Below are 20,341 nucleotides of genomic sequence, written 5' to 3'. Positions count from 1 at the left end.
AGTTGACAGTTCGTATCTTCTACGTGTGTATGTAGTTATGTGTCAAACCGTAAACTGTGACGTCACACAATTTTCAAAGAGCGTTTTGGGCGCGAAAGCATATGTCAAAATATATTTTGTTAATTTAACATATTTAAAGCCGTTTTTAGTATAAAAGTTGAATTTTAGGGCAACTTTTAGTTAATATAGAACGTAATACAAGCGTTTCAAAAAATTGGAGACAACCCTATTCTGAAAACGCCCAAAAATGTTAAATGTTTGATATTTTTGCATATGACCCATTTTTTAAATTTCAAATATTGTAAACGATGTGCTGATATTTAGTGAAACGGAAAAAGATTTTTCTCGGGCCCGAAATCGGGTCTCAGGAATCAGGCCTGATAAAGTGTGAATGTAATTAGCACTTCAATATAATACTATATATATATAATAATACTTCAATATACGCGGTTATAGTTCAGGGGACCTACCGCTAAAACCTAAATTCGCAAATTGCGTGGATCTTTCTCTTTTACTCTCAGTAAGACGTAATTAGAGTAAAAGAGAAAGATCCCCGCAATTTGCGAATTTCGGTTTTAGCAGTTGGCCCCCTTTTTCCACCGCATAGCTGCGTCCCAGGGGGCCTACCGCGAAAATCGAAGGTCGTCAATTGCGGGCATTTGTCTCTGTCACCCTCATTACCTTACCTTACCAAGCCACGGCACGCATGTAACAGGCTTAAGACTCGACGGTAGGATGAGTGTAAAGCACTTATAAGCAACTAGCAGACGGGTGTACTAAGGGCCTACCGCGAACCACGTTCGATGTGTTGCCTCTCTGTCGCACTTGTAAATTCGTACGTAAGCGTGACAGGGAGGCAACACGTCGAACGTGGTTTGCGGTAAGCCCTCTGGACCGCAACCTTAGTGCGGTTCCTTGCACACTTCTATAATATGCGGTTTAGATCACTCTTGCCAATGGATCATGTCGGCTCCAATGTCGGGCCCCAGCAAAGTTCGATTTCCTTTTCACGAAATATCAGAACAACATTAACAACAATATTTGACATAAAAAAAATATTTGTCTCGAATAGCCAAAAATGTTTGTTCGATATTTCTGTACTTGAACTACATATTGTTAAAGATGTTCTGATATTTCGGGAAACGGAAAACGACCCTTGCAAGTATTATCGCACTCGACGTCAGCTTAAAGTTGCAAGTGTACGGCAGCTGGTTGGATCTAATAAGCCCTAAAGGACGCAACTTAAGTGAACGCAAAACAGAGATAAAGGGCTTATTATCACATCCTGCCGTCGTGCCTTACGATTGAAGCCAACATCGATACCGACTTCGTTTCCTTTTTTACGAAATATAGCTTTTACACCTCCAAATCTTATTAATAGGCATTACTATTTTTGTCAGACCGTAGGGGCCACTTTGCATCTCCAAACTGAATGTATTAACCACGGTGACTATACGTCTCTGTAATATTGTATAATATATTTGACTTATTGGATAGTTGGATACATACTAGCGTAGTAGTTTGTGCATACTTGCTCTGTAGGTATTTGGCCTACATTAAAGAATATAATACTCACTAGGAGGCTATATGCATGATAATTTTTTGAATTAATTTATTTTATTTTATTTTAAGCACATTGTTATAAATAATATTATGTGAAAAATACTTTGTCTCGAATTCCCAAGAATGTTCAGCGTTTGATTTTTTTGTAGTTATTTTTACAACAAGAAATATTGTAAACAATATGCTAATATTTCATGACACGAAAAACGACTCTTTCTTGAGTCATCGGGTCCGTCGTCGCTGCCGATTGTTAGCCCATCGTTAATAAGCTCTTTTGCTGACTGGACCAAGGTCTCGTCCAGTACGCCCGTCTGTTAGCACTAAACACTGAGGGCCTACCGCGAACGAACCACGTTTGACGTGTTGCTTCCTCTGATATGCGACATGCGTAGCAAAGAGCATATAATCACTACGTTTATGCGTAGCTCGTACGATGACAGTTCATTCGTTCAATCAATTCAGCTGACAGTTAGTGATTATATGCTCTTTGCTGACAGTTTGCATTGAATTTTGCTTATAAGAGGTCGGCGGGTCAACAAAAATGTGTTAGTGTTCTAGTACGTAGACTTGGAAAATATTATTCGTCATCATGGTTTTTGCTCTTTGGCTTTAAATATAGTCTTGTTTCGTATGCATGTAAGTTACTTTTTGACATGGGACACATTTCATCTTGTTTTCATTCTAAGTTCTGCCTAAGGAGTTTGCGTTCCTTCCATAATTCTAAGGTTACTTGTATGATGCAAATGTTTTGTAGTTCTGTAATTGAACTAATTTTCTCGATATTTTAGGTATAAACAATTCTTAATCCGTATATGTAATGATACGTAGAATAGTATAGTTTGCGTCTAATGGTGCCATACTAAAAACATACATTTTCTCTTAGAATATATGACGAATAAGGCACAAAACAAACAATATCTTTTGTGGTGCCATTAGGTCATTTGTGATTCAGGGGCAATAATATGAAAATTGACATCATAGTGGTTTTTTTCCCTTACACTCTTACATACAGATACATATAATTTTTAAAGTTCTATATATATAGATTCAAGGTCATTTAATCTTAAACTATGTCTAAACACGTCACTTTTAACCAGACCTGTTCAACAGACTGTTCAATTGGGTATCATCAATACTTAAAGTGCTGCTTGAAGGATATGAACTGCTTTTTATATAAGTAATCATACCATTATTGCCTGTTAATAATATCACAGAACTTAATATATTGTTTGAAATTTATATGGCAAATTCTAATGAAGTTCATTAGACAGACTGTAACTTTTTTATGACAATTTATCAGTTATTAGCTTAAATAAAGCAGTAATAATAGTTATTATTTAAAATAAAATTTTTGCCATATAAATAGTTATATGTAATTAATATGTATATATTTCATTTAATTGGTACAATTTTGGGAATATGGATTTCAATATATATTTCAGGATTAAATTAATGTATTTCTTTTCCAGGTGAAGAATTATAAGACTCAGAGCAAATTCCATGCCCCTTCTTGAAATTCTTCTAACCACTCTGTTCTAAGTGGATATGTATATATATGCATGTAAACGGCTCTGGTAGCTAATCTACTCTGATCTGTCTATTGCATAATAATTATGTTGTATATTTTGTATTATAATATATTTCTAACGATATGCAGAAGTTGACTGATAGGTTTTGCAGATATTTATTGCTCACATCAAATTATTTTAATAGCAGGACACATATCAGAAAGTACTCACATTTAAGTTGTAAGAGAAAGTCATGCACTGTGGACAGAGTTCAAATATCAAATTTTGGACAGATATACATCCCCAGCCAGCAAGTGCAATCATATGCAAATGCAAAGCCAAGATTTCGTTTGAAGAGACTTACAATAAAATCCAATGATTTAAATAAGATTAAACAAATGAGTGATTCTTGGCAACCCACCCCAAACCATGTTAGCTATGGAGGACAGTTTGTTGAAATGTAAGTATTTTTATATTATTACAGTGTTAGTGTGTATATGAAACTTATGAAGAAGTACAAAGTTACCAAACTTTCATGGTTTTCATTCATTATTATCATACATCGGGGTTTTCGGTGCGGGAATGATTTGAGTAAGAGTAGAGATAAACAGATAGGTTTGTCTGAAAAAATGTCATATTGTGCCTAATGAATAACACCCTCGTGGATTTTATACACCCTATGATAAAAGTTTATTTTCACCTTACAAGTTCATAAAGACCCTCTAATATCTTTCAAAAACTGAAGTAAATATTGATGCAAATGTTAAGTTGATTTCTGAGGTCGGCAAGTAGAAGTGACTTTAAAATGATGATTTAGAATTATAGGTATTAAATAACTTTCATTTGTATTTGATTTTTAATGTTTTACAGCTAGTATTATTTTCCTAGTGGTGTGGTGAAAAAAACTGTTTCACTTGGTAGCAAAGTTTGTTTAAAAATAAATAAAATATTAGTTTTTAATTTAACTTCTTTTTTAATTAATCATTCATTAGGTAGAAACCTTCTAGAAAAAAAATATATTTTTATGATTATTATTAACTAAAATGGGGCTTACTTGTGGTAAAGGTTCAAATTAGTCTAGCTATGATATTTCAAAAGCAATATTGCGTTCATGGGCCCACAAAAAGACTAAAAAGCTCCTTATTTTGTTGCATGTTCTGAACTGACTAAACACAATTGAGAATATACAATTTAAACAATTTTTAAATTTCCCTCTTGTAATTGTATGTTTTAATAGTTCTAGTGATGAAGACAGTGCCACTGAAGCCTGGCAGGAGAATTACAGTAGGGAGTCCACGAGTTGTGCTAGTCAATCTCTGAACTCTTCAAATATTCCACCAGATTTTCGGTTCTGGGAGTCAACTGGCAAAAGTACTAAATACAGCAATGGTAAATGAGTTAATGTTATTTGTCATCATAATTATTTGTGACAAGCATAGCTAAAAAAACTGTTTTTACAATTCGAATCTTTTGGCTTGGATAGTAAAGTAGATATTGTACTGGATTATTTTGTATGATCCTAATCAGACAAATACTTGGACTATGTCAATAAATTGAGTGAATGTTTCTGAGCGGCATGCTACTGTGCTACATAATGATAAAAATAAAAAATATATGTGTTGCAGGTAACCCACTGACGTTTCGGGTGCTGTCATACAACGTATTAGCGCAGTATCTGTTAGAATGTCACCCGTACTTGTACACAGAGTGCACGCCTCAGAACTTGAAGTGGAAGGTCCGAGCAGCGCGACTGTATGACGAAATATTGAAGTTAGCGCCCGACGTAAGATTGAAAACCTTTTGTATTTCTACTAGACTACCAGAAACATCTTCCATGTGGAGGCTGTTTAACTAATAACCTCCACCATTGCTATTCTCATATCAACTTGAAACCCTCGTTTAATTCCTATAAGGTTTGAAAGAAAAATACCTTACACGTTTAACTTGGTTAGATTTCTATATGACAAATAGTACTGAAAATTTTTCTCCCGTTTTCGATCACCCAATAAGGTACAACATAAATTGCGTACACGGCGGGAAGCAGTTGATAAACAGTACATTAAGCATTTTCATTAGGATTACAGTTCTGAAAAGTCTCTTTTTGTTCTCTAAGAAAAGGTTCAAATATCGAAGTTTGGATCATAAGGGCTTATTGCTTCCTAATTACGTACTACATAGAGCCGCCGTTATTGCCGATATTGTTATAGCATTTTGATTATATTCTGACTCAGTAGTCTCAGTACCTAATAAAAATAATAAATAAAAGAGGTTATAAATATGTTTCTTTAATATTAAGGTTTATTTTGACTATAAATATTATATCATAAAAAATTGCACTTTGTTCATCATACATAGTATATTAATTTTATTATACCCCATCTTAAGCTCCACAATATCATTATTTTTAGTACTTAATTTTAATTTCTGAAATAAAAGTTATCTATTTCAAAAAAGTTTATTTCTGAAATGTACAAATTATTATTTTTATATATGTAAGTATCAATCTATCACAAGGTCACAGCAAAACGGCTTAATTCCTGAAGTTCGCATCAAAAGTGCAGAATTCTAGAAAGAAAAGTATACAGCACCATAACATTTATGTCAACTTACGTTATATATCGAAAATAAAATAATAATGCGAAATGCAAACCGTGGTTTTATGTTTTTCTCAATTTCCCGGAAAAAGTTTATAGAAGAAATAAGCCGTTTTGAAAAGACACTCCTCATCGATGACAGTTACATGTTGGTTATGTCTTTATATTTCAGATTTTATGTCTCCAAGAAGTACAAACATCTCATCTAAACAGTTTTTACTCTAAATTCGAGAAAATTGGTTACTGTGGAATATTTAAAAGAAAAACGGGATTTCGGCATGATGGATGCGCTATTTATTTCAAACACTCGCTTTTTGAAATGCAAGACACTGTCAGTGTAAGTAATTGTGTAATAAATCTGTATTAAATGGCTATTCATGGTTCAAGGTTCCCTTTCTCGAGCAATTTTTCATAAGCATTTTTTTATGAAGCGTAACTAGTGCAAGCGATCTAGGGGACTCTCACTTATCTTATTCTGAGACTTGTCGCGAACTCTTTTTATGTAGTCACTGGCGTACTTCTTCAATGTTTTCTATCTCTATTAACACACTTTGCTCAGCTCTGTTCAGCCGATATGTCTACTTAGGGTTAGATATATTAAGTCCAAAAGTTTTTACAAAAATGTAATTTTTTGGCTTCTACAAGCTTATGTCGACGACTTTTACTACGTTTCTTTGCACAGTTAAGAACTAGTTATCTGGCTATGTGCACGACTGTCACGCAACCTAGCGTCCGCAAGTCTAGGGGAAAACGCCAATGCACTACATCTTATAAAACTGCTCCAAAACTAAAAACTACTGAACAGATTTCATACGACTTTGATCGATCAATAGAGTGATTCTTGAGGAAGGTTTAGCTATATAACTTGTTAAGGTTTTGTGTAAATTGGTTGAAATATAACGATGTTGTCGGAAAAAGTCACACTGGCTAGGAGCTTTAATCGAAAACGCTGCCTAATCCGTTTGAGCTATAACAACACTATGTATGGCGGGGTTGTCTCTCTTTTATGGGTCTACAAAAAAGTCAGCGATGTTGAATGTCTTTATTTTAAGGATAACTTACTATACCCATCCTTAACTTCTAGAAAAAGATCACATAGTATGTGGCATTTGCAAAGCTATTTATACGGATACAGTATTAAATACGTTAGCTATATTAAGCATTTCATACAGATTACAATGGTCCCTTACACTATATAATTTAAATGAATATTTTAGGAGTAATCGTAAATTAAAGTTTCATTTCGAGCCATATAACTTGTACGAAATGTTAAACATAAACACGCTATCCTCAGTTAGTTCTAATTTTTACCACCTTATGCGCTGGGATCGCTTTACTTACCCCCACCCTGCACTTCGCACGGTCCCAACATTCAATCTTTATGATAGAGAGAGAGAGAGAGAGAGACGCCATCATTTATATCGACGATACGTAGGTTGGTCATAGGTATTCATTAATCCTTTATTTAAGGAGTAACTAACTAACTACTTCACGTGATCTCCTCGCGGCATTGTATTATTTTTGCGCATTGATGATGCAGAGTCTAAAATGATTAACAGTTTCGATATTCTGTATAATATGGTATGCTTTTCTGTACAATAACTATATTGTACGCCATGCCTAAATACGCTAAGCGAGCTTAATATATTTTACTGTTACAATTCTTTTTTTTTTACGTTTGTTAATTTATCTGACTAAATAAAATTGAGTTATCATGGATATAAAACAAAGGTGCTTGCTTGCTATGGGTTTGATGACTGGTCCTTGCTATTACCACTAGGTGTGTATGACTAATGTTTTAGATAGAAGTAAGTCTAAGACCTGTATTAGAATGGATAATAATTAATGAAATTCTGTGCTTTCAGGCGCGGATAATTTGACTATAACACGTGTTTCTAGCAATATTTAAGTAAAACACTTCATGTAAATTTAACATTTGGTTTAAATGTTATTTCACAACTGACAACTTAATTATTTTGTATTAATCACAAAATGATGGGTTCGAAGTATTTATCAAATTGCTAAATTATTCAAAGTCAAAGTAAATATATTCTTTATTCAAATAGGCCTAGCAACAAGCACTTATAAATCGTCATTTTTTACAAATATCATCTTAATCTAAATATCAGAGCAATTTATTGATGCAGTTATTATTGTTCTAAAATGAATTATTATAGATATGGTATTGTTTTTATTAGCCTTAAATATTTATTTTATTTTATCATTCATTAAAATAAAAAGTTAAAATTACAAGTTAAAAGTTCCGCACACTTTGACTGCGGAGCTTTTCTACTTTAATATATACCTCTTATATTATTATATAAATACTATAAATTAAGCAATTTAATCTGGAATAAAATAAATAAACATGAATATGTCGTTTGTGTGTTGTTCACAGTTACTAAATTTAAATGGGTACAAACCGAAAATTTTAATTAGCTCAACTATTTATATATATCCTTGCGAATATATCTTTGCGAATGTTCATTTGTTTTGTTTTTTATGTACTATTTATATTACGTTGGATAAATAATAGTACATTATGATACAAGTGTGCCCAACTTAGCACATCACACAACTTACATCATTACACACGAGGCGATATTGTACGCGCTAAGTGCTACTTAACATAGCTGTTTAGCGTGCGGAAAGTTGGTTTTCGCGAACTAGTGCTTTTTACTTTTCCAATTTTTTAAAACTTATACTTGTTCTAATTCACGACTACTTATTGATGAGTGTTAATGTTAGTTTCCTTTAAATGTCTATTATTAATTTATTACTTGCCTCTTCATCATTATAACACGTTTATTTTTTATATTGAATATTGAAAAACCGTTCTTAATAAGTTCTCTGAATGGAACGGAATAGCTGCTGAAACGCTTGTCAAAGAAGAGGCGTTTTTTCTTACTGCAAGTAGTTTTAAGTTTCAAAGGCAACATTCGATATTGTTTTTATACAATTTAAATATAGGATACACAAATAATTGTAAATAACGATACTGAGGTAATAATAGTACAATGTTTTATATTTACAATTGTTTCTGTCTTATAGAACATGCATATAAAAATACTTGTTATTTTCTTATTTTTTCGCAACTGTATTAAAAACGTCGTTCGATACATGTGCGGAAATGTCATTCTTAACTCGTTCCGAGTCTTGCCACGAGCCTTAGGCGAGATATCTCGGTACTCGTGAAGTAATGACATACTTTCCGCATTAGCATCGAAATGTACTATTTTAATACAGTTGCTCAAAAAGTGCTACTTTACGTAGCTGTTTAGCGTGCGGAAAGTTGGATTTCGCGAACTAGTGCTTTTAACTTTTCCACTTGTTCCAATTCATGACTACTTATTGATGAGTGTTAATGTTAGTTTCCTTCAAAAGTCGTAATCAACATAAAAACATACTGTTAATGTAAAAATAATAAATATAAGCATATTTCATATTTTATTACTTACCTCTTCATCATTATAACACGCTTATTTTTTAGTATTGAATATTGAAAAACCGTTCTTAATAAGTTGTCTGAAGGGAACGGAATAGCTGCCGAAACGCCTGTCAAAGCAGAGGCGTTTTTTTCTTACTGCAAGAATGTTTTAAGTTTCCAAAGGCAACATTCGATATTGTTTTCATACAATTTAAATATACGATACACAAATAATCGTAAATAACGATACTTAGGTAATAATAGTATAATATTTTATATTTACAATTGTTTCTGTCTTATAGAACATGCATAAAAAAAAAATTCACAACTGTATTAAAAAACGTACGTAACGTAAATGTACTATTTTTGAAAATTTACTATGCCATTTAGTTTATATGAACGTACTTACCGATACCCCGAAGTTAAAGGAAATCAATAAAAACACGGTGTATTATAACTGAAACCGATGCAAAAAATATAACTCGACATTGCTTCTAATAAAAGTACCTAAACCCTATTCGTGCGCAATATAACATAAAGTTTTCACATTTAATAATTATACTGACCGACCGACCGAGACGACCGGTCTGGCCTAGTGGGTAGTGAACCTGCCTATGAAGCCGATGGTGTCGAGTTCAAATCCTGGTAAGGGCAGTTATTCGTGTGATGTGCATGAATAGTTGTTCCTGAGTTATGGGTGTTTTCTATATATTTAAGTATTTATAAATATTTATTATAAATTACATATATCGTTATCTAAGTACCCTCAACACAAGCCTTATTGAGCTTACTGTGGGACTTAGTCAATGTGTGTAATAATGTCCTATAATATTTATTATTATTTTATTATACTTACTTAATTGTTTAAATAAACTTAAACCGGCCCGGGTGGGTCGGTCCGCCGGCGCCGTGTATTCAATACTCGAATGGAGCCGAGGACCGCGGCTCCGGGGCCGAACGCAGATCCGGATCTAAACGCACTACACGGGAACGGACTTTGACGGGTTCGTGTAGTTCGGACGCTTAGCATCGCCGGGGCTAAGAACACGGGAGACACGGGTTGGAATGCGTGTAGCACGGATATCGAGAGCCCTAGTTTTTATAAGTATGATAGACTCTGTCTACTGAAATATTACACAATATTTTGGCGGGAAATTCAAAAAATCTTGGGCTGGTCACACTTTGTGTAGTAGGAATTATAGTTTTGATACTAGAATATATTTTTGATTTTCTGTGCACACGTAAGGTACCTAAGGAAGTAAGTTATTATACGTTGACGTGCACTCAAAGTCAGCTCACGTAATTTCTACCTGTATGTAAAGTACAAAGACATATACTCGTATAGTCATTTTTCGCCAAGATATTTTTATATCAATTTACTACTGACCAGTCATTCTACAAATTTCTTCTAAATATTAGTTTTCAGTAACTTGTTACGTTCCAATGTTTTGATTTTATTGATATTTTCCAGAACTTCTAGTAATCCGTTTCTTTGCACACTTGTCCTGTTCATGAGATTCAGGTATTAATGAATGCACGTACTTAATCAAAGTTATAGGCAAATGTTAGAACTAGTACTTAAAGTATCAAAATATGAACAGAGGACCAACCTACTAAATTGTTTACGAATTGTAAACATAGCAGGTTTTCGTTATACAACGCTTCACGTCAACTTCGCACATTATCGAAATTATTTATGAGCTTAAATAATAGTTTGCTCATTCGGTATAGTCATTATTACACGCGAACAATGCGAATGAATGACATAAATTGACAACAGACTTTTAGCTTTTTTTTAAATCATAGACAATTGGTGATACAACATGGAAATATCTGTCAACAATATTTGGCTAGCCAGACTCTAGCCAATATATGGACCTTAACATTTAATATGGAACCTAATTATAATATTATATGCCTAATAAATGCTGCTATCTCAAACTTTTGTTTAGATTTATTAAAAATAAGCCTTTAAAATACTCCTGTTCAGTCCCTTCGTTATACCTCGCTCTCCGATACCAATTTTCAGCATTGTTTTTCATTAGAGCAAGTCAAGCAGGTATACAAGACTGCTTCCAGGTGGAGTTCTACCAACCGGAGCTTCCGATCCTCAACCGCGACAACATAGGCATGATGGTGAAGCTGGTCCCGCGGCGCTGCCCCGACACCCCCATAGTGGTGGTCACCACTCACTTGCTCTACAACCCTAAGCGCACCGACGTCCGGCTGGCTCAGATGCAGTTGTTGCTGGCCGAGATTGACAGATTTGCCTATTTCAACAATGGGAGAGAGTGAGTCAGTTCGATTTCTTTATGAATTAATCATTTTGTACGATAACGAAAATTATCCAATTACAATAGGTACAGATAATGCTAAGTTCATATCAGTGAACGGAAATAAAACATTAACTACCCTAAGGTGGGCAGGGCTTACAAACTACTCTATTGGCAACTTCAGTTCGACCGATATGACCAGTCGGTGATAAATCGGTTTATAAAAACAACGTTTTTTTATAATTAAAAATGTCTTCATGTGGCGTGAAGTTATTCTGATCATTCCAAGGACAGTAGGATCACTTTTCACGTGTAAGTAAACAGATAACTTCAGTAAAATTTGGAATAAATATGACGACATTTTTTCAATATTACCGTGCTAATTTAAAACTTAACTGCATACGACTTTCATAACAACATACGTCTTTTTAGATTACGAGGATAATAGGGATGTTGTTAGGCCAAATGAAGTAGATTATTTTATTAACTTATGTTTGATTAAGATATTTTCTATATTGTAATAAATTCCTTCCTACAGATTTGTATTCTCCTTTTATATTTCATGGGATAGAGCTATTAAAAACTACCTAGTAATTTCAAATGAATATTATTTGTTATACTTTACAATCCGATTCGCACAAGACGGTATTCGCAGCGAACTATGGAAAAAGCTGTCCAATTAGAGAGACATGACATTGATTGGATGCCTGGCAAGAGATCTAGAATATGTTTTATTGATTTCAAAGATGAATATTTCAACTTATCAAAAAAAGCCGGGTTCACACAGCTTAATAAAACCGCTGTTCGTTCAATGGTTTATGACGGCCGCTCTGTGATAACGAACCCGTGAGATAACCATACCCGGTCTCCTATAGGTATGTAGTATATGTAGATTTTCTTTCTGTCACTCTTTCATTTAATTTGTTTAACAAATACACACAATATCTGAAAATTTAGATCATTTGAATCCACCCTCTGCTGTCATTTAAATATGGCTAAGAGTTTATGTCGAATCTTTCTCCCGTTGTACATTTTCACTTGCAGTTGCCCAGAAATCTTTCCTCCGTCTTGCATTTAGACAAAGCACGCAGAGGTCACCATTTCCAACAAAAATACTTCCGTTGGAACTGAAAGATGAGCTTTTATTTTCGCTCCGCCTTTTCAAATATTTTTGACCCGATTCGTATACCCATGTAAATTTTGCTGGCTGTACCTGAACATGACTACGCTCTGCCATACAGATTGATTATAAAATTTATCTAGCCATAAAAATACTTATTATAGCGGAATATGAATATTTACTTATGTTGGGTTAGTGTCTGATTTCATAACAACATTTTAACTAGTTATCTTTTAATCTGCACAAAATTATTATACGTGGATTATTTGACTGGTTCTACAAACTATTATGGCATAAACCTATCCCTGTCCACGTCATATTTTAATTAAAATATGAACTGCGAGCTCTCAGCTGCCAGTACGTACAGCAAGAAGGTTATTAGCGGATTAATGTCGCTGATTGATAGTTATTGACATTATATGCATTTCATCTACACTTATCCGTGTACATAAGCGTAATAGAGATGACTATTATTTTGTTTACCAGTTTTGCTCTGGCTCTGTAAACGTATCGTCTTATTTAAATGTAGGCGTAATTGTGTATGTGTGGTAATTGTCCCGAGAATTTGAACGGTAACGGATTCCATGTTTTTCCGTTTACTGGTTCATATATATTATATAAATAAAAGATAAGATATAAATTAATTGCGAAAACAATACTTACTATACTTTGTTGCAGTATTATGCTTTCATGACACTTTTAACACATGACGCACTAAGGCATCTTGTTGCATAAACTCTCAGCACAGGACGTCCATACCTCTCGCTTGCTTGGGTGCGACTATTGACTCTATGTAAGCGCGTCACTTTTGGAGCATTCTTATAAAATATATTGTAAAAAACCTTGCGTTTTTTTATTACTCTTAATAAATTTTTATACAATTCCAAAAATTATTGGTTTTAGATCGGGTCATATACCCGTGATACTGACCGGAGACTTTAACTCGACGCCGGACAGTGCTGTCGTCAGACTGCTCGACAAGGGACACGTAAGGTAATACCGAAAAACTCTATAACTGCCTATAGTCTTATAAAACATTACTCCCATATTCTTAAAACCTAGTAAACTTCTTTAAAAATTTGTCTTTTTCAACAAACACTCCATAAAAATAAGAAACTATTTTGGATTTGGTGGTAACTACGAAGATGGCTGCCATATATTTATACATGTTCGTATAGGTTCGATAGCCAACTGGTATTTTTATTTCCAGAAAATAATATCGCTGTACCTATGCAAAGAAAAATTTAAAATTAAATTAAATTTAAACGATATATATCGCAACAAAAAGGCAGTCGCCATTCTTGTGACGTCTTAATTAGCACTGCAGTTACAAAGAAACGTCAAATGTGCAGTGCAAACTTTTCGCTGTTGTTATAAATTTGACATTTGTTTTTGCTTCAGTGAAACTCACCAGAAAATTGGCCCGCGTCCTTGGCCGGCGTTTTCGGTCACGTGACATACAGATAATAAAACCACATAATAAATGTCTTGTTTTTATACCAAAATAATATTAAATTCGCATTTCTTATGATAAAAACTATATAAACTATCATAAAGAGAATTTGAAATAGAGGTAGGTTGAAGCCACTGTAAATTTACTGCTATCTTTCGACACATGATTAAAACTTTTAGAACAAACTTTATTCTTTCACTGATATGTCATCTTACAGGGCACAACCTCTAAAGTATGGAAGGTAGAGGTAAGGAACAAAATGTTCTTAGGCAGAACTGTTGCGTGTCCAGCTGTCAGTTATAAACATTGAGGTATAGTATAGAGTCGGCATCCCCAACAAAATGATTCCACACCCCATTGAAGTGCCGGCACTTTATTGCGTTTAGTGCGTCTCCGAATACTGGCGAGATGCCACATATGTAAAGAAAATTTAAAAAAATATATAAAAGTTGAAAATGCCTTTATGCGTTATGAAAATGAATTCTAATAATATCTGGAAACGTAATAAAAGCAATATGTTAACAGTCCACTGCGAAAAATGTTTTGTTTTAAGCTTATTTATATTATTTTGAACCGTCACTTTAAACACTAGCGGTTGGTACGCTATTTTCTTTGGCGCATAGATTACATTTCGCAGATGTAACAAGGAGGTACTAATGATAATCTACCTTATTGTTTGTTGAATATATACACAAAAATGATAATTTAATTGTTAACTTGTAATTTTTTAAAGTGTTTTTAATATATTTAAAGAATATATTATTATGTTATTTATACGTGCGATTTGATCAAAATTGCTACGAGTACGACAGCCTAACACAAAAGGTTTTAAGAGTATTTTTATAAATTTTAATATCGACAGTGTCACAAAACAAACAAAAATCATTATCTAGATTCTTTACAGTACGTATTTAGGCAGAAAATGAAAAGTTGTCATAACAGTTTCGCTTCTGACTAGCTATTATTCTTAAGCTTAGTGACAGACGTCAAACGCCAAAACGGCGGACACAAGTTGTTCTCGATAGCGTGTCTAGTACGTAGTACATTTATGTCAATGGTTATAAATAATAGTTCCAAATCTCCCCAGAGTAGCGCTAGAGTAGCTAAGAACCTAGGCGTTATTGACGGAGTGGGAGGGTTTGTCTAAGATTAGATTTTTTTCTCAAGTATTCTAGGTATGGTAGCGCCACCTATTTATGGTTTTTGTCGGACACTTTTTGGTATATGGAGATTCTGTTCCTTGCCTCTACCTTCCGTACTCTAAAGGTTATGGCGCCATCGCTCGAAACGATGCCTTTGGCCTTAGATCTATCAGATGGCTCCACTTTTTAATAAACAAATTTAACACATATCAGTCAAAGAATAAGGATCAAACTTAAATGGCGTTCTAAAAGTTTTAATCATGTGTCGAAAGATGGCAGTAAATTTACGTGGCTATAAAGTTTTATTTGACAATATACCCCTGTTTCAAATTCTCTTTGATCATAATTTAATGTTGATAGATAAAACTCTTATATTATGAAAATGTATCGTGGCCCGTTACAGCGCCAGTCCGTTCCGGGACAGCTCGGATTGGAAGAAAATTGGTGTGACGGATAACTGCCAACATCTCTCCGTTTACTTGAACCGGTCCAAAGGGTTGCCTACTGATTTTTGCATGACAAAGGTAAATTAATTTACGAGTATTCCTTATTCCTCCTCACATTCTTTGTTGACAGTGTATATATGCTGACACAAAAATGTGCTAATAAAGGCCAATTTTGGACACATAACTTCATGCAACTTAGTTTTATGGAGGCATTTAGAATGAATGATGAATGAATGAAATTACATAATATCTTATATGGCGATAAGAATTTAAATTTAAAATGGAACAGCCAGTTTCATGTGAGTGTCGTTGTGTGGGTTCTGACACACTAATATGCGAAAGAAATTCTGTCTGTCTGTTACCTCCTCATGCTTAAATCACTGAACCTATTAAGATGAAATTTGGTATGGAGATAGTTGGACGGCCGAGGAAGGTATATGATAGTTAGCTAGTTAGATAACCATATGATAGTTTTTATACGATCATCATCATCATTCTACGCTGACAAAGTTGCGGACTGAAGCTAGTTCTAAATACATCATAAATACATATTCTTGCAGATATACAATTCTGAATACCGTTCCAATTTGCCCGAGCTCGAGGATGGCTCGGCCAGTCGCGGCGACGAGTACGGCGAGCTGTTCAACAGCGGCGCGCTCGGCCACGCCTTCAACCTGGCGTCGGTCTACGACAAGATCAAGCACGACGGCAGCCACGAGGCGACCACCTTCCAGGACTACTGGGTCACGGTGGACTACATTTATTTTAGGTAAATTAATAGTTTAGGCTAAATACACTTTTTCTTGTCACTCGTTGCCATGGTGACTTAAAGCTCTGATATTATGGTATTTAAATTTATCATACATGCTTTTTTGTGTTAGTTTTAATCCCTTTCCATAATGGATCCTTTACTAAGCATATTAGTAGAACGTGATACAACATTTCTGCTGTACTCCTTTTGTCCCTTGGACAATGGGGACAGAATAACAACACAAAAAGTTGATCCACCCTTCAGCACTAAACATAATTTACTGTTTAATCGCCAAGAACCCTTAGTCCCTAATAACGCTTTTGAAACTGGACAGTGTCTTGTAATCTGAATACTTTCAAGCAATGATTCATTGATTTATCCATTGATTGTCCATCCAAATAGTATTAATTTTTTGTCCATGTTAGGTACACTAAAAAATTTAACAAAATGTGCTTCGAAATCGACAGCTAAAGTAGATGCGGTACGGTTCCGTACATACTGCGGTAACTCCGGGCGTCAAAAGTAGATGTTTGACAATTCAGGTACCACAAAATATGACGCTAATGACGCCGTTTAGTGCTATCTAGTTTGTCTGATAACTAGGGGAACGATAATCACGATATTGTCTTACTCGTAGACTTTGTTCCTTTCCTGCAACCAATAACTCTTTGCATTCAAGTAATGTTTAACTTCGCGTAGTTGGTGTAGTAGACGAGTGGTTCAGGCGTGCAATCTTCAAACCGTAATTCGTGAGGTCTCGGTTAGTAACTACAATGAAAAGTCTAAAAATTCCTTTACTTGGAAAATTTAGAGATAGTCTTCGCCCATTACTCTAGGGCCCCAATCAGCATACAATACAATTCAATACAAATATTCTTTATTGCACACCAATACCATAATCTTTATTTAGTATTTTTCTTCTGCACATGGCTCTCGTAATATAAGCTCGTTGTAGGTGTTGAGGTAATATATTCCTGAGATGTAATATTTGTTGCAGCTGCTGCAGCAGCTTGAAGCTAGTGGAGAGGCTGCGGCTGCCGACAGCGGCCGAATGCCAGGCGCTGGGCAAGCTGCCCAACGACGTGTACGGCTCGGACCACCTTGTACTAGGAGGGACCTTCGAACTTAAGTCAGTTAAATCTTCCTTATAACGTATCCTTCAACATAATTAATAAAAATTACGACCAGCGAACAATACTTTTTATAGTAGCGATAAGCATAATTACTGTCGCACGCTGGCATTTTAGTGTGGATCCAAATCTACTGACGTGAAGTATTTGTAAAGACATAGGAAGTGCTCCTGGTCCCAGTAACATGTCTGTGAACATGATTTGAGTACGTTAGTAGGGTAGAAAACACTGCCACTTATGTTACTTAATAAATTGCTTCACTTGTTATTATGAATCAGCTGGGTCTCCTGTCAAGTGTATAATATTAATATATCATACTGATTAGGACACTAACTTTTAATAATCCCACTCTGTATTATTAACAACATAAGGACTTTTGAAATATATTGGAATTGTTCGTATACATCAAACTAGATTCTAGACAGGAAAAAAAAAAACTATTTATTGACACATGCATTGTCAACATCGAAGAAAAGGTAATGAACATGTTATATACTAATCAGACACGATTTTATTGGGTTGACAACTTGCATGCTGTGGCCCCCTGGAGTTGCAAGCTTCCATATTTAGCTATATTTATATTTATTTGTAGTTTATTTTATTTTCACCGAAGTTTCATATAAAATTTGTGCAAAATTTCAATGACCAGACAGGGGCACTTCTTAGGTTTTTATCTATTTTATAATGTACATACGAAGTTGTGAGAAAATAGGGTATTATTACAATGCTTGGAGGTGTAGTCAGGGTGAAAATATTTTATTGTTAATGCCATTGCCAATAGAAAAGTAAATGTCTAAAAATACCACGTTCGTTTTTGTACTTTTCACAGCCTGTTGTACCTCTATATACTTATTACATGCACGCCCCGTGTTGGGATTGGGATACTCTTGCATACTTGATTATTAGTGAGTCGAAGTCACGTGTGAGCGTAGTCCAGTTACACGATCATATGTTAGTGGCCCCACCCAACACAATAGATATAAAAACTTTTTACAAAAAAAAAAAGTAAACCCACTTCAAAAAGGATAAAATAAAATATTATCCTTTTTTAAGTATATGTGTTGCCAACTGATATGTTTGAAGTCGGTGCCAAGCCAAACTTTGAAGCATACCATGATTTTGGTGCGATTCCCCCCCATTCCTCAATACCCCCCCCCCCCCCCTCCCAATTCCTCAATTTCCAACCCCCGACCAACTCAACTCCTCCCTCACAATTCCTCAACTGCCAACCCCTTAGTCTCCGACCCATCAATTCACCACCCCCTCGACCCCTTAACATCTCAAAGCCTGACTCGTCAAGCCCAAACCCCTTTAACCCCAACCTCAGACCCCCGTCTACCTTCACCACCACCGTCTACCTGGTGGTGGTGGTCTTCATAATCATTAAGTAGACTTACCACTAGTTTGACACTGACACAGTTACTATAGCGTAACTTATTTTCTATGCATCTCGCTCGTACTGGTATGCTATTAGTGCGAGCGAGATGTATAGAAAGTAAGTTACGAACACGTCAGTTAATATGTAGAGTCAAACTCGTGGTAAGGCTACAGTTGCACTACATCAAATTGGTAGTTTACGAAAGGAAATGCTGCAGTTGCTTAAGAATAAACTCAAACCATTCTGCGTGGGTAGTCACTTTGTAGGTCAGACTGAACAACTTTTATTATAGGACCAATACTGAAAGCGCGAAAAAAATTTTGGCTGTCCCATAGAAATCAGCGGCATCAGAATCAGCCGGAATGTATCAAACAGGCTATTTTTTCTCAGCTCAGTATGACCTTTAAAGTCACTACTACATATACTCGTATATCCCTGTATGGCTAAGACTTTTTGTAGAATCTTTCTTCTGTTGTACATTTTCACTTGCAGTTGCCCAGAAATCTTCTATCCGTCTTGCATTTACACAGTGCAAAAATATTTCCGTTGGAAGTGAAAGTGGGGATGAGCCTTTATTGTCACTCCCCCTTTTCAAATATTTTTGAATTTTTCTGGCTTTACCTGAACGTCACTACGCACTGCCATACAGATTGATAATAAATTACTTATTATAGCAGAATATGTTAACACAACAATGAATATTTACTTACGTAGGCTTAGCCTATAATTTCAATAACAACATTTTAACTAGTTATCTTTTAATCTGCACAAAATTATTGTACGTGGATTATTTAACTGGTTCTTCAAACTATTATGGCATAAACCTATCCCTATCCAGATCATATTCTAATCAAAATATGAACCGCGAACTCTCAGCTGCCAGTACGTACAGTAAGAAGGTTATTAGCGGATTAATGTCACTGATTGGTAGTTATTGACATTATATGCATTTCTTCGACACTTAGCTATGTACATTAGTGTAATAGAGATGACTATTGTTTCGTTTACTAGTTTTGATTACAGGCTCTGTAAACGTATCGTCTTATTTAAATGTAGGCGATATATAAACGTTTCGTCTTATTTAAATGTAGGCGTATTTGTGTATGTGTGCTAATTGTCCCGAGAATTTGAACGGTAAAGTTCTCAAAGGCGGATTCTATGTTATTTCCGTTCACTGGATGAACTTGAGTTCATTGTTTCCCACCGACTCTTAATGAGGTCCAAAAAGTGTTTAGCACTGAATTACCCCTGTCAGTGAGATAAAATAAACAACAAATTATAACTGGGATTAGTTGTTGCGATTTTATAGTCACATTTACCTCTATTATTGAGAACACAAAAAAAAACTATTGCGAGGAAATAGACACAATTGCAACAAAAACACAAGTTTTTTACTTAACTAATACTATATCTAAAAACACTTTGTTGCAGCAACACTTAGTATATCTACACCACACATTACGTAAACACTATGCATAGCCGGCGACCGGTGCTGCCTGTTGCGGTGTAGTCGCTAACTGTTTCTGCACCCAGCTCCTGGCTGTTTTTCTGTAGCG

General features: G+C 34.9%; 1 protein-coding gene across 11 annotated transcripts; it reads left to right on the top strand.

Annotated features, from left to right (window-relative positions):
* The first annotated feature begins 1,975 nt into the window (after nucleotides 1-1,975).
* Nucleotides 1,976-18,210, top strand: LOC133527384 (protein angel homolog 2). Of its 11 annotated transcripts, XM_061864360.1 has the most exons (11): nucleotides 2,074-2,199; nucleotides 3,033-3,137; nucleotides 3,277-3,531; nucleotides 4,309-4,460; nucleotides 4,697-4,854; nucleotides 5,838-6,002; nucleotides 11,172-11,383; nucleotides 13,389-13,478; nucleotides 15,484-15,604; nucleotides 16,087-16,295; nucleotides 17,275-18,210. In XM_061864360.1, exons 2-11 carry the CDS (start codon nucleotides 3,109-3,111, stop codon nucleotides 17,426-17,428), a joined length of 1,545 nt encoding a protein of 514 aa, XP_061720344.1. In that variant the 5' UTR covers nucleotides 2,074-2,199; nucleotides 3,033-3,108; the 3' UTR covers nucleotides 17,429-18,210. The 11 variants fall into 11 exon arrangements, with proteins under 11 accessions (XP_061720380.1, XP_061720390.1, XP_061720398.1 ...); XM_061864396.1 differs by lacking the exon at nucleotides 3,033-3,137 and having other exon boundaries at nucleotides 1,976-2,120; XM_061864406.1 differs by lacking the exon at nucleotides 3,033-3,137 and having other exon boundaries at nucleotides 1,992-2,108.
* Nucleotides 18,211-20,341: the final 2,131 nt, after the last annotated feature.

This window comes from Cydia pomonella, chromosome 1, assembly GCF_033807575.1.
Source record: "Cydia pomonella isolate Wapato2018A chromosome 1, ilCydPomo1, whole genome shotgun sequence".
NCBI classification, from domain to species: domain Eukaryota; kingdom Metazoa; phylum Arthropoda; class Insecta; order Lepidoptera; family Tortricidae; genus Cydia; species Cydia pomonella.
This window is presented reverse-complemented; position numbering and strand designations above follow the sequence as displayed.

Coding starts and splice junctions, on each gene's coding strand:
- LOC133527384 (XM_061864352.1), top strand. CDS start 3,215: ATGCAGAAGTTGACTGATAGGTTTTGCAGATATTTATTGCTCACATCA. Junction 3,532..4,308: donor GGAGGACAGTTTGTTGAAAT/GTAAGTATTTTT, acceptor ATGTTTTAATAG/TTCTAGTGATGAAGACAGTG. Junction 4,855..5,837: donor TATTGAAGTTAGCGCCCGAC/GTAAGATTGAAA, acceptor TTTATATTTCAG/ATTTTATGTCTCCAAGAAGT.